Source organism: Athene cunicularia (genome assembly GCF_003259725.1).
Source record: "Athene cunicularia isolate RWA chromosome 2 unlocalized genomic scaffold, athCun1 chr2_part1, whole genome shotgun sequence".
Classification (NCBI taxonomy): domain Eukaryota; kingdom Metazoa; phylum Chordata; class Aves; order Strigiformes; family Strigidae; genus Athene; species Athene cunicularia.
In genome coordinates, this window is record NW_020799095.1 from 6,838,119 (window position 1) to 6,854,055 (window position 15,937).

Sequence of the window (15,937 nt, forward strand, 5' to 3'; positions counted from 1 at the left end):
ACCCGTCCTAGTGTCTTGAATGAATCACTGTCTCAGCTTGGCTGCCGGCGCTGCACTGACTCTTCTGTCTGCCGACTGGTTAAGGGGAAGCACCGATGGGCAGCGGGGTTGGTGAACTGCTGAACTGAGACCAGCTCCCTGAGCAAGCTCCTCGCTTGGAAAGGAGGAAACCCCAGACTGTCCATCTGCAAAGGCTTTTGCTTACTGCCTGGCCAGTCCAGGCCCAGGGACGATAAGGAAAACACGTGTGCCAATTTTAATTTGCCTCCTGTGAATTAAGATTGGGCGTAAAGCATGGAATAGCAAAGAATTCCAGCCCTGAAATTTTAACTGAGAACAAACATAAACCCTGCAGCTTCTCTAGGCTAATTGCAGAACTTCCGGGTATAAAAAAACGTAAAACATGAAGCTCATTACATCTATTGACCTTGGACTATAAAGGACGATACTTCTTGCACCAGCCACTGTACTGTGAATACTCAAGCCAGTTTTGAAGAGCCAGTTGCATGAGATTTCAGTGAACTTGAAAAGCACAATGTCTCTTTAGAGCACATCATCAATGCAGCTTAAATTAAGGTCTTTCTAATGAACAATGATTAACTGGACTGAACAGCGAGATGACCACGATAGCGTAGTGAGACAGCAATAACTGCCTTTTGTAGAAGATATTTTATATTTTCTTACACTTAACATGGGAACACCTGTAATTCTCAATTTTTGTGTGTAACAGTTTGATTCCTGCTAGAGATCAGAAGGACAAGTCTCAAGAGAGAACGTCACTTCAGGTATGCTTAAAAAACGTGGGCAACTTCTTGATGAGCAACTGAACTTCCTGCAAAGTGGCACAAGGATTTCATCTCACCTGGAGCCTCCAGGGGGGCTCCCCTGAGTGATCAGGAACCTCTCATCTTTGGGCCCCCGTTAAATGGGGAAAAAAAAAAAAAAAAAATCAAACAGAATCATCACTAAAAGATTAAATTAAAAGATGAAATTATGAAAGTACTAATCAAACATAAGAGTCATGGTAGTTGACAAATCCTGATCAAAAGAATGCTTCTTGGCTCAGAAAGAGAAGGGGTTTGTGGGCTGGGGGTCTAGTGAGCAGGGCACACCTCCTCCTTAGTGCCCCTATAGTGAGGGCCAAAAAACTCCTTCTGAAGGCAGTTCCACCCTCATCTGACTGCTCTTGATACTGCCTTGGAAAGATGACAAAATGCATAAGATATAGCAGAAAGAGGGACGGGGGAGGAGTGGGGGGAGTACTTTCTTCTGCTACTTTGTAAACTTTAAAAGGGTGATCAACACATCACGTATATATTGGACCAAACTCTGCTTTCAGTTACTCTGTACAACTTCAATGACTTATATGATTGACACTTGTAACCACAAATAGAACTTAAACATCTATTTTACATTCCATTTCAACTGCAATAAATTATTCTTTATAGTAAGAGAGCACAAAAGGTAGGTTTCCCTGTCTATTCACTTGTTTTGACATCTTTTGAAATCTTCTCTCAATATATTTTTATTGACTACATGTACGAACTGATATTCATTTTGATACAGATGAATGAGACAGAATCTGACATCAAATTCATCTCAGTTCAGCTACACAGACCAAGAGATGAGATTCGTGACATATCCACTGACGGGACTGAACATGTTAATTGTGAAAAATGATTGCTACCAGTTGAAAGTACCGATAACTGTTCTCAACTTTCAGAATTATATCCTGCACTCACAAGTATATTTTGAAAAGGCAGAACTGAGCAGAAGCTAAATTATCAAGTACACAAATCGTATTCCAGTGGCCAAATGTTTTACTAAAAAAATTTCCTTATTTGAAATATTCTTTAAAAAGGAGACTTAAGATATGTATACCTACAGGGGAAAAAAAAAAAACAACCACAACAAACACAAACCAAAAAAAAACCAAAACCCCAACCTCTTAAGAGAAGAAACAAAGCCCATTTTATATAAAAATGCTATGACAGAATTAAAAAACACAATAATTTTAACTATCATCTTAGACACAAGATGTTTTAGGACACACATACAAACAAGACAGATATTTTCCCCATTCTGAAAAATCATTCTTCATCCTACCTTGTAAGAATACCTGCACACCTAAAGGTTTCCTAAGGTCTTTCAACAGATCTCAGCTTCTCTCTAATCATCACCTTAAAAGTCCTGATCTCAAGAATTTGTGCCATCTAAGTACAAAATTGACACTTTTCTTTCTACCTTTAAGCCTTTTCTAAAACAGAGTGCCTTTTTGCTTCTGTCTTAACACTCCAGTTATTCTCATTTTCACCTCCCCTTCCAAGTACCTTCGTCCTTTTCACATTTGCCAATGTTTTCCAATTCAGTTCCTAAGAAGGTCCTTCTGCTTCCCTCTCAGCCATGAATCAGTCTTCCCTCATCTGTTTGGAAGTTTCACAGGAACTGTTTCATCTATTGCAATATCAGAAGGAAAAGGACTTCCCCACTTCCTAGCAAATCCTGAACTCTGTCTACTGTCTACAGTCATCCTGTGTCATGGCAGAGACTAGACCTAAATCTTACTCTCCTTTGAAGTCCCAGATAACCCAAAATAATAGCAAACTACATCCTTTGTAACACAAAGAGTAAACCTGAAAATTGTAATGTATGATACAAAGAGCCTGGTATAGTTTGAGTGGAGTAGTGTGAGCACCCTACTGAGAGAGTCATTAAAAAAAAAAAAAAAAAGTTCTAAATACTGTCAAATACTGACCTAGAAAATAAATGCTTAAACCAATTGAACTAGCATGCTGACTACTCACCAAATGTCAGATTTTGTGTTATATCCCTGGTGCTTCAGTGCTTCTGGACTCATGTAGTATGGTGTCCCAGTAAATGTAGTTGCCAGATCACATGAACCCATCAAAAGACGGGAAACTCCAAAGTCCCCTAAAAGCAACAACAGAAACAATAATCTATTCATATAAATATGTATTTGTTCATGTAAACTCTTTGTGTTTATTATTAGACATGAAACAATGACTGTATGTAAAAAAAAAAAAAAAAAGCGCGCCAGTATTTTAAAATATGGAAAAAACAATTTTCTGCAATTCTTCAAAATAAAGACACCACAAGATCATAGAACTATTGAACCATGTAGGTTTGATGATGCCTCACGAGGTCACCTGATTCAAACCCCCGGCTCAAAGCAAGGCCAACTTCAAAGTTACATGAAGCTGCACAGGTCCAGTTCCAGCTTGAGCACCCCCAAGGCTGGAGATTCCACTGACTCTCTGGGCCCCCGTTCCTGTGTCTGACTGTCAAATAAATGTTTGACCACAAATCAAAATGCTATAACAGACATGAATCTATTTGAATTTCCTTATTGACAAGATGTCTGTTGCACTGTTCTATCATACTAAAACATATCTTTTAAAAGTATGGAAATCTCACCAATTTTAAGAAGATTATTTTTCAAAAATATATTCTTGGCTTTCAAATCTCTGTGAAGTATCCGCCTGGAATATAATAGGAAATTCATCGTCATTCGACTGGAAGCATTCACAGTCACGTATCAAGTATCTCAAGTGTTTAACTTCATTCCGCGTTAGGAAGGCCAGCCCACCACTGCTACAGTCTAACCCTGACAACGCACAGATATCGATAACATTAAGCAGTTTCATATAAACACAGAGGTACACTCACACATATCCCCATGGTGGGATGAGAGCCTAAGCAGCCAGGATAATAAAAATGCACCCGGAGATGCCAGCTTGAGAACACAGATACAGGCTTAACATGAGCTGCAGAGGAAGGGAGAAAGGCAAGTCTTCCTATCTGACTCTTCTTAAAAGCATTACATCTTATTTTCTGCCAGGAAAATGAGATGTCTCACAATAGAATGAGGGATGAGAAAAACAGCAGTAAGAGATTCTCAAAGCTCAGGGAACTCTCCTTCATAGAAAATGTATTGCTTGAAAGACAAATATGTATATAAATCAGGCTAGTAGTTCAAATTTTTACAGCAATGATGTAGAAGATAAAATAATTTTACAAAGAAAGAAATCAAAAGGAAAAGAAAAAAAACAGCTTTAACAAACTTAGTTTTTCATCACAGACTGAAACAACATCATGCGCTACACACAAACAGCATCTTCTCAAAATATTAATCTGTGACAGTAATTCTCCAGCCCCTTAGGAAAATAAAATATCTCTACAGTATACAAAACATGTTCTTAATTATTTTTTCTTAAGAACACTTTCAGGAGTGTTCCCTACAACCTCATCTAAACTAGAACTCATCCACTTTTAGAAAGTTTGATAATACACAGTATTAGTTGTCAGGTCTGCGCAGGAGGAAGTTAGAATAGCATTTGGCACCTACCGGCTACAGAAGCTCTATCTGCTAATACAAATACTGTAGTCATTCAGCCATTTAGAACAAGTAATGAAAGCCACTGATGCTCTAAGATTCTTGAGATGTAGGCAGGAAAAACCAATATATTAATAGATTTTAATTGTTCTTGAGCAATCCTCAAGATTCATTGAATTATTAAAGTCATATGCATTGAGATACTGAAATTATTTTCAAAATAGTTTTCATATTAAGTCTATAAAATACATATTCTTCAGCACAATTTAAATAAGCAATTTAGTCCACAACTCATTTGTAAATAATTTTTGCAAGAAGGAAAAAAATTATTGAATTCAATATACTCAGTTCACAAACGGGAAAAAAATGTGAAAAATAACTACTAGAAGACATTGTAGTATGTACATAAACTGAGCATGAAAAAGAAACAGTTCCAGTTTTATAGGACGTAAAGAAAAGAGTTCTTTATGTTTCTTAAGGCAATTTTTCCATTTTTTGTCCTAAAAGTAATCCTTCCAGAGAATGGTTTGCACAGTGGGAAAAATTAAAGTTTTATTCAGCTGCCTCTACTGATGTTTATAAATAATTTGTTCTCTATTTGGCAGCTTTCTTGAGCAATACATGTACACTCATTATACATTACATCAGTAAGGAAAATAAGCTAAGGTGATACTCATTATTATTTCATAAGCCTACATATATATATATACATAGTTTTATATAAATCTTATGCTGTTAATTTAGATTCATAAAGCCTTTCCTTACTATTCATCACACAGAGCCTTTGAAAGAATTTGACTTCACTGAGATTTTTCTTGCATATTGTTGTTGAGCATGGGTGGGTTTTAACCTTTTTTTTTATATTATTATTAATTTGTAGAAATATAACCATGGATTCTTTGAACCTAAAAGTTTCCCGGATAACTGTGATTTGAATAACAGGTATCTTGAAGTATAAAAACTATCCAGAAAGCTTTCAGGAATGTATTATTTGAAAAGAAGATGAAGATAAGGTGTTTGGGTCACATTAGTTCAAATTGGAACGTAAAGCTAATATAAGCTTGCAACTTACTGATTAAAATGTTATGCACATTATTTGCATTATGAATATTTATAAGATGTTTTATATATTAATATGACTAAGAAATACGTGGAACTTCCTATGATGATGTATCTCGATGCAAGCCACATTATTTTGCCAGGATATGTAAGGAGATGAAGTTAGAAGCTGAAACCCTAACTAAAAGAACTACTTTAATTCTAATAAGAAATAAATATTGACCCTACACTGTAAATGCAGTTTAAGAGAGAGAATGACTTTTTGTTATAGCAAGAGACAGACCTATAGAGGTAACATGAACTAACTGGGCTCCAGCAAAACTTAATCTAACTTGACAGTGAAGTGTTTTTTGATATTTTGGGTAGAAATTAACACTTAGGGGTAGTTTCAGGATTTGGGCTATAAATATATCCATACCTATGTTCTATAGAGTACGTGTTTGCTGTCTCAAAGTCATAAAAAAGCAGCATGAAGCACTGAGCAGTGGGCAGCCAGCCTCCTTGAATAAAGCTTCCTCTGCAACACACCTGCAAGTGAAGCTGATTGAAGCTGAAGTAGTTTACTGCTGTGAAATATTCAACAACTAATTTCTCTTTTCTCTATCTGAAGAACTATTTAGAGAAGAGGTTCTGGGTAAGTCTGAATCCTGTCCTAGATAAAGTACTTGGGCAAAGCCTGCTATCCTGTAGATTCAAACCACAGATTTGTTTGCATAAACAGTATAAAAATCTCTGTGTTGGCACATTGTTCATAAAGTGATGGAGAACGTAATGGTCAGCCTTATACAAATAGCGGTGAAATGAATCAATGCCCTCACGGCCTGATTGCTGCGGTACCCCTTTTGTGCACTGATTGTGTGATGGGCTACAAGTGTGACAGAGAGTCAAGATGGTGGTTTCATGCTTAATGTCTCTAGATAGATAATGCCACTGAACTATGTTGCCTCTCCTTTATTTCTCTCTCTGGTTATATCAATGACAGATGAGGACTGACTCTATTTAATTCCAGATAATTTAGCTTTCAAGTTTAAAATTTAAAAATCCTTCCAATTATGCAAAATAGCCAGTAGATAGCCTAATGACCACAAGATATTCATGCCTCCTTTGGGATTTAAAAAGCATAAGTAAAAGACAAGAATGTCTAATCTGTATAATTTTTATTATCACATGAAATAACCCCAGCAACTGGAGGCAGCCAAAAAGTCCTATTTTAAAATACGTTTCCATCATAAGAGTTTTCAGAAAGTGCAGAAGTTCAACTAAAGCGGTGCACCAAGTGAATAGTCTGTGCCTAAAACCAGAAATAGTAATTTCTGATTCTCTGGAATAAACACTCCCATCCACAGCAGCTGGATTTTCTAAGGAATGGCATGAGGAAGTCCAACCCACAAGTAATGAACACTTCAAGCTTCTAATTCTAAGGAAAAGTTTTCTTTGCATTTTCTTTGCATTCTATGTTTCTAGAACATAGTTCAAACATATATTACAGCTTTTTTTCATATCAGTAGAAAGGAAATTATGTATGACTCCTCTATACATAAACAGAAGGCTGTTATTATGTTTCAGTAATTCAAATTAATTTCCACAAGTAGTTTTAAATTGTTTTAAGCCTAACCTTTTCCATTTAAGCTATTGTTTGGCTCTAAACTAATAAAATAAAGATTACATTTTCTAATGTGCATACAGTCAAAGAACACACAATACAGGAAATAAAAATAAAACTGTCAAGTCATTTGTATGTGTCTGGAGAGGTGCTATTAAATAGCAATGATTCAAAGAGAGAAAATGAAATACTGTTTGGAAAAATCAAATTGCTACTTTCACTGGAGAATTAAACAACTTTTCAGGAAACCCAGTAATTTAATATACATATTTACCAAAGAAAGTTTATTTATAAGATTTTTTTTTTTCTAAATATTTATTTGAGGACAAGGAGAAGATGAGAAAAATGGAGAGAAGAGTAGACAAAAGGAATATATGGGAAAACAAGAGATAAAAGAGGCATGAGGAAATACAGAAAATGAAAGACAAAAAGAATAACATACAATAGAACAGTTCAGTTGGAAGGGACCTACAATGTTCATCTAGTCCAAATGCAATGTTGTTATTATTCTGCATTAGTCTGCACAATGCATCCTCTAAACACATACATTAAAGGAAGGATTTTACTAAAAGTGGACTTCACTGATTACCAAAACTTTTAATGATAAAGTGTTAAATTTGAGTTTGAGAAAGGGAAAAAAAAAAAAAACAAACCAAAACACAACCAACCCACACTGCTAGTTTAGTTACATGGTCAGGATTTTTATTTCCATTTCCCTCTGCCCTTTTGGCTTGAGGTGAATGCTGAAGAGCACAGCATCCCAAGTGAAGTCTCTTTGCTGTGCTCCCATCACCGCAGCCTATGGGAGTGGCACCATGTACAAGCCCCAGAAAAATTGGCATTTAGGAACCAAATTGCTCTTTCATCCTGGCCAGTAATTCACTCTGCCCTTTTCCCTCTACAGTCTGACACTGTAGGTGCAAAAACTCATTAGGCATCTATCAGTGTAGGTCAAACATATCCCACATATTTCAGCTCAACTCAGAAATGGTTGTTCTTGGTGACAGGTGACTTATCTCTACCTACTGCTCTGTTGCAACTCAAGCTCAGGCAACCAAATTTGGCCCAAGCCCTGCTGTGAAAGATATTTGAAAGAGCTACATCAATTTGGTGTTTCACCAAATCTTCCCCCCCCCCTTGAGTACTCATGCCGGATGGAAGACTATGGATTCTAGTTCACATTCAGCTTGAAAAAGACTGAATTCTCATCATCAGATTCTGGGTGTAACCTATTCTTCAAACATAAACATCTTCTCCCCCCTGACTGCATTAATAATTTAGGCCATTATTTTAGGCAGATTAGCTCATGTGCCCCAAAAGTGCAGGTGATTACAGACAAGCATCTTTAGCCTCTGTTAGGACAGTCCTTACAGCAATGTCATTCTTATTTCTAAAAATTCAGTAGGAGTAATAGTCTGAATAGTTCAGCTTGGCAGGATGAAAAATCTTGGACTTTTGGGCTACAATGATCTTTAGAAAGGATTCTCTGTCTTGTTCATTAACATGACATTTCAGAGCTGCCAATAGGCAAAAGCAACAGGGAGGAGACAGAGAAAAGGAGAACATGCTGAAAGCCAAGTTAATTTCGACTGGCTCACTTTTTCTGAAAAGCTGCTAGGAAAAGACCTGGTATTCCCGTTTGCTTGGCCGTTCCTCCAGCTCTCAGTGTAGGTGGCAGCATGCTGGGCCTTCTGCTCCTGACTCAGCACAGCCCGCGGTCTCCCTCACGCCAAGCTAAATAGTCCCACCTACCTCAGAGGTGGCAGCACTGGATGATGCAGGAGCGGACCAGGCAGGGCTCACACACGTGTCCACTACGCTGGTTACAAGGGAACTGTTTGAATCACTGAAGCCAGCCTGCCTAAATCACATTGAAGGCAAGAACTACACCCGTGGAGATGACAAGATAGGTATTCATTTGTATCTACCCTTGCTCAAACCAATCGCACATCACTGTCCGGATGACCTGCAGTAATTTTTTAGGTTAATCTTCGATGTGCAGGTAAAAGTGATACAAAGAATGTTTGTATGTAACTTCACTCATTTTAGTGGGAGTATATCATTTATATTGGATTCTTCACATATTTGCAAGGGATCCTAGTGGACTTCTCTTGAAAAAGTTGATTATGTTTTAATCTTTTAATCCATTTTCTTCTAACAATATTGAACTATTTCTGTTGTGCTGAATTTTTCACTTGGTTCTTAGAAAAAGTGTGTCTAATGCTGAAAGACATCTACCACTGCCGCTAAAAGATACAATACACAATGTTCTCGCAGGATAGATAATTAATTACGCTTTAGTTATACAAGATATACTACAGCAGATTGGTGAACTGGACTTTGTAACAATACAAGACAATCCATACAATTTTGGTTTTGTTTTGAATACCTGCAACTAGTCAGTAAGTCTACTCGACCCCCTCCCAAGCTAACTGCTCTCATATTAGATGACTGTACCTTTCATGCATATAGTTGACTCCAAGTAACAACTGTATAAACCAGTCTATTATTTGTCTTTGAGTGAATATCTTCCCAGATTCTTTGTACTCTTGAATTTTAAAGTCTAGATCTCCACCCTGAAAAATACCACAACATATTTGTACATTTAAAACAAGTTTTAAAAATATCTTCTCTTTCATCAAAGTACAGGACTCCACTTTCGCAGACCTTCAGGATTCCTACCACGTAGACTGTAAAATTAATGTTTGCACATGAATTCTGAACTCTCACAGCACCAAAACCATACACAACTGAACATCAAAATGAGATCAAGCAGTCTGGCTGCATAGAAAGTAGGTCAGTTTTCTCTTAGTGTTACACAATATCATCAAAGTTTTCTAATGTTCTCCCTTCATATCACCCAACTTTAGACATGTGTGTCTAAGTTGTCACCTTAAACTCCCTTTATAGTTAACACAAAGGAACAGGCACATCTATAGTGCAATTATCTATGCCAGCTAGCTGTCTACCTCCGGAAGGGATGGATCATGTTGTAGAAATGCTGTTTCTCTGCAAAGATTTATGATGAGGGCCTACATTGACTGGCTAATATGTAGACACCTAAATCAAGTAAAAAGAATCTGCCCCAATTGCTCCAAATAAGTTCACAAATTTGACAAAAGCATTACCACTCAAGTCAGGCATTGCACAGTCGAAAGACAACTCTCATTTATTATGCTGAAACAACCATGTTAATATTAAAGAAACCATGCTGTTCTCTTAAGAATTAAAATACAGTCTCTTTAATTATGACACTTTGTCCCTTTTCCAAACTCACTTTTGCCAGAAACAAAGCAGAATTAAAGCTTCAAGAGTCTGCAGGCATGTGTTATTGTAAATACTTCATTAAAACTACAATTGATCTTGAAGTAACACTAGAAATGGAGCAATATGACACTCAGTAGGCAGTGAAAATAAACCAGAAAATATGTACAGAAAAAGACTACTTGAGAACTGTAAGCCAGACATTTGGAAAAATCAGTTGAACAACAGTATGATGAAAGAGGTTTTTGAGGAGGCTTATATGAAAACTGTTCATTTTGCTAAAAAATAGACAGATGGTTGTCAGTTGGTTGTTTATCCAGTTTATAAAATAAATGGATTTTGTCTACAAGAATGCACATTAGTGGCAAGCACTCTGTTGAGGTAACTAACCCCAGAGCAAAGGGACTGTGAGTCTCACTGTACTCGAGTAACCTTACAACAGCACAGCTTATTCTGCATAAATCGTTACTTTTACATTATACATTCTGCATGAAATCAGAAGTTTTATGTGCCGTAGTTTAACCCATACAATGGTACCTGTACCACTATTTCCCATCATCAACCCTTCCCTCCTTTGCACTGTTGACACTCAACATTTTATAATGTCTTTTCTTGTTATTCTGTTCCCCACACCACAGTGCTTCATACTGCTGCTACAAAATAAGCAGGTTCTGTCCTTGCAGATCCATCATTTCTGTCCTGTACTTTGACAAGAATTTACAGTAATTTCTGTGGTCCCTGAGGTTCTAAGTTACAGCATTCAAGTGAGTATGTGTAAAAAAAAAAAAGAAAATATGTTTTGTCATATATCAAAAATGTTTTCCCTGACAATGTCCTGCAATTTTTTTAATTGAAATGTCTGAATCATCTCATTCACTAGGGAAGGGAATATGGCTTCAGTTCTCCATCTGCCTCCCTGCTGCAGCCCAGAGCAAAGCTCTTCTGGGAACCTGGAGCTCTCAGCAGCTGCTTCCCCTTCGCAACTCCAAATGTTCAACAGCTTCCCCCTGGTTGCTTGCAGCAGAGCAGAGGAGAAAAAAAGTGTTGCTGGATACTCAGCTGCATAGCAACCAGATGGGCTGTGTCTGAGCCTACTCGCACAACTCAAAAATAATGACTCACCTATTCCAGACGGCTGCCCCAGACCATCCAGAGCCAACTGTAGCAATAGCCCAGGAGTCAGGGGCTGCTCAAACATGTGTCAGCTGGCTACTGGCCATAAGGGACTATGTACTATCCGGGTGAGGATAGATGAAGTGCATCAGGCTCCTGTCACCGTTTCTCCCTGTCCCAGTGTGTCCCCTCTCACAGTTACACATTGCCATGAAAAATGCAAAGAAAAGTGTAGGACCTACAGAGTTAGGCTAGTGAATATTCTCTTAAATTGGGGGACATTTCCTTCCAAAGATCTATGAAGAACAAAAGCAAGCAAACAAAGCACTATATGTGCCCTCAAGTAACTGTATAACCTTTTATCTTCATGTAGAGAAGACTGGTCTCAATGTCCTACAACTAATTTAACCTTGATTTTGTGTCTGAAAAAGGAAAACAAAAATACATCATAAAAGATTTGCTGAAATACTGTTGCCATGAAACTCTGAAGAAGTTTGTTAACCCAATTTTGCATTTTGGAAGGTCAGTATAATGAAGTTCATGAGGAATTTAACAACTTAAGTACATGGGGAATTTCCAAGTTGCCGTTTCTATTTTAAATAGCACGAGTATCAAACACAGCAGTAACTTATGTAGAACAGCTTAGCATTTAGAGCTCATAACATGAACAGGCACTAATTGCTTTAGTTATTCCTCTTGCTTAGATTTCCTTAGCATATGTAAAAATAATTGTTTATGGGAAAGTGCAACTAGTTCTGACATATGCTGTATTAAAATGATGCAACTTTTAAAGTAACTACTTTGTAAAAACTGTATTTTATTGAATTCCAATTTATGTCACAAAATTCAACCCAAGGTTCCTGAAGGCATTTTTGCTTGAAATCTGACATCTGACAATGTTTATATTGCCTGTAAGATTCTGATTCAGGAAAAAGCAGCTGCCAAAGCAGCTCAACAAGAGGATCAAAATAGAACACACATATTTCTTTTCTATAATTTTGAATTAATTCAGTTATAATAAAGGATGTCAAGCTGAGCAATGGAGACCAATGTTCTCTTTTGTTCATAGGGCAGCTTCATTGGAGGCTCACTCTATGCTGCTCATGCAAGAATGAACAAAGTAATGTGGCTAAAGAATAAGTCACAGTACTTTGGAGAAAACAGAATAAAGCTCAGAGGGTAGTTCTGTTTCCATGCCAACTTAATGTTTATTCTTTGTTTTGAGTCTGCTCAAGAGTACCAATTACTGCCAATCTGGTAATTGTTCCCTGCATGAGAAACTGAACGTACTAACATTTCTTTGCAAACAAGGATCAGGTAGCAATCCATTTTTCTCATTCTCAATTTATGCACGATTTAAATGGGCATCTTTTAGGTAGAGAGACCCAAATCCCACCACATACCAAGGCAGGTTATAGATAAGTAAATATGAAAGTATACCTTCTGAAAATACACACACTAAAAAGCAAATAAACATTAAAGCACTATGTGAAACTTTGCTTTATACTTTTCTTGTCTGAACATTTGATTAAATATGTTGTAATTGCTTCAGTGAAATGATACTACATAGTGCATCCTTTTGAAAAAAGTCAGAAGAACATCCTAGAGGACCAACTATTGGCCTGACCTAGCAGACTCAAAACTGAAAAGATTCATCCACATAACCAATGCATCCATTTCCTCTTTCTTCATTTGCCTTGCTCTAATACATTCTCATGTATTTGAGTATATGACTCCTAGATCCTAGGGTAACTCCACACTGAAGTGTTTCATGCAGGGTAGTTTACATTGCCTAAATAAAAAAATTTCCAAGGAGTGCTGCACCAGCTTGTAATTGCTCTGGTGATTGCTATAATGCTCTTTCTTATTCTTTATTCCAGACTTTTAAAACTTTATTCCAGATGAAAAAAAAAAAAAAAAGATACAAAAAAGAAGTGGACCAAAGCCACTAGTACAGCTCTATAATGTTGCTGAAAGAGGCTCCTTTATTCCTATAGGTGTAACTGATCTGGTGTTGGTCCACTTTCTACCACTAGCAGAGAAAAATGAATCTTAGTATGCAGGAATATCTGGGCAGTTTGAATAATCCTTCAATTCTGAGCTCTGGATTTCCAGAGACTTGGCAATATTAAATTTCCATCAAGCCCCAGATGTCATTCAGGGAATGACACAAAGAGCTTCTGCATGGGTGTTGAAATAATGAGTGAACAATTATTCAGATTGCATAACAGAATTGAACATTTCAGATTTCATTTTTAAAAATCCCTGCCATAAACAGGCATTTAACTGTCAAAGAAAGCTTCTAAGGAAGTAATATCTGGCAGAAATTCTTTAATTACTCACACAAATGCTTGAAGAAATGTGATTGGTTAAACAAGTCTGATTTGTGGACAGCTAACCCAGTAGTCCCAGGTCATTAGCTTCCAAGGCATTACAAATGTCTAGCAGAGCACAACTGAAGAGCCTGATACACAGTTTCATAACAAGATCGTTGTAGGTATGACTATTTTTTAAAAAAAGATCATATCTATATTTAATACAAAGTAGGCTCTTGTTTCATATAAACTCATAAAAAGCTGCCTTAAAAATGTTTAAATTCTTATCTTAAAGCCTTAAGACAGATTTCAGCAATATGCTTTTAAACCAAATGCTGGAGTTGAAAAACCTGGTAACTATATTGTAGTATACCCTGCTTTAATTTTTGTTGTATCCACTACATCTGGTCTTTGACTCACATTATTCACTTCATAAAGTCAATGCTGCTACCAAACTTATCACCCATGTGATCAGGCTTATGCTTCTTGTGATCACCTCCAAATCAAAAGTGAGTTTTCCCTTTCTCATTTGCATCAGATTTCATACCATGACCTGGTACTCCCAATCTCATCCTCTCTTACCTATCAATTGTACATATGTGGTACAAACTTTGAGTTCACCCACAGATCTGGTAACGTGTCTGCATTTAAGTCGTTCTTGTATTACTGATTATAGTGAACAAAATGAACTTGTATTTAAAATTAGCTACTTCCTCTCCTCTGTTTTGTTTGTCTGTGAGCTATGAGTCTTGCAGGAGCATGTAACATCGCTTATTTGAAATATTCCTAACAAGCAGCAGGTGATACCACAAGTAACAACTAAAGATTAAAATTCAAACTAAAACATTAAAAAAAATGGGCTGGGCTTTTAGGACTCTGCTTTAAGCCACACATTCTGTCAAATTTCTTCAAAGTAATCTACAAGTCTCACCTCACAGTATTCAGTGATGATGCAGAAACTATCTCGCTCCACAAAGCTTGCATAAAATTTGACAATGGCTGGATGGTCTAATTTGGAGAGTAGCTGTGCTTCCAGATTTGCTTCAACTGTTTCATTAGGCTTTAGGTCTCCAACAGAGATTTCCTTTAGAACCTTTCTAGAGAGAAAAAAAAAAAATAAAAAAAAAAAAATATATATATATATATATAATCATGTAATGCTCAAAACCCCATCATAATTTCTTAAAATGTAAACTAATAACATTAACCAAGTATCTGGCAACATGAAATGATGAGGCAAATATGGGTAAACAAAGAGAATGCATTAAAATGCAAATAAATATGCTAGTGATTAAGCAACATTTAAAAACTACTATTTTGAAGTATTTTTCCCACTAATTCCACAATGCACTGTTTATGACATGTTTTTAGCGCTATGGATTAGCACATAATAATAAACATAAATAAAAAATCAAATGTAAGTTATTTCAAACCCACTCAGAGCATACACTCAGGATTCTGACACGAAATAAGGAGCAGAAATAAACTGTTCAGTTTTGCTGCTCCTGCCAAAGTCTATCCATGAAGGCATGAGATAAATCACAAAGAGAGTTGTATTTCTGTGACTGTTTTTCTGGTGATAAACTCAGGATGCTGATTTTTTTCTAAAGATTAGTCTGCCCTTCAACTAAGTGAAAAGTGAAAATCTGGATTTGTGGCTGAAACTTAAATCTACTGTTTCAATGAACTCTACATTTTCAGGATTTAACATTTGTTTTGGGAGACCCTAAATTTCCTGAAAAAGCCTGAAAAAACAAAGGGATTTTTCATATTCCTCAATTTTAACATGTGACAGATGAAAATCTGTGGTTCAGGCTTAGCTTTATACAGAACCTGGAGTTGGGGAGTTACTATCAACTTGTCCTGGAAAAAAAAACCTTAGTGCAGGGCATGATGAAGAAGCATATTTTGCCAAGATCTTCCTGATGACACATTTAAAAAAGGCATAAATCACACAAAGGCGTGACATTTCCATCTACTTTCCCATCCACTGAAGAATGCATCATCGGCTTATGTTTGAAGGAGAGGTTTGAGACTATTAGAGAATACCACAGTATTTTACTGAAACAAAGTGATAAATTTCCAATAACTTTTGAATACATGGAAGGTAAGTTGCACACTGACTGAAGGGATGTCTTCACAGTGCTTTTAGTAATTTCCCCATTCAATACTGCATGGTTGTCACAGTAGTTAAACGTGGTAGCGATAAAACTACAGTACTTCATGTGA

At 36.7% G+C, this 15,937-nt stretch overlaps 1 protein-coding gene across 4 annotated transcripts in view; it reads right to left on the reverse strand.

The window, feature by feature from the left end:
* Positions 1–15,937, reverse strand: part of NEK11 (NIMA related kinase 11) — a 124,586-nt gene that overhangs the window by 87,318 nt on the left and 21,331 nt on the right. For all 4 annotated transcript variants that reach the window (XM_026843182.1, XM_026843181.1, XM_026843183.1 and 1 more), the window contains exons 3-6: positions 14,640–14,805; positions 9,474–9,592; positions 3,436–3,500; positions 2,805–2,931 (exon numbers count right to left, since the gene is read on the reverse strand). In XM_026843182.1, the coding sequence (XP_026698983.1) occupies positions 2,805–2,931; positions 3,436–3,500; positions 9,474–9,592; positions 14,640–14,805 (477 nt within the window). The remainder of the gene's footprint in view (positions 1–2,804; positions 2,932–3,435; positions 3,501–9,473; positions 9,593–14,639; positions 14,806–15,937) is intronic.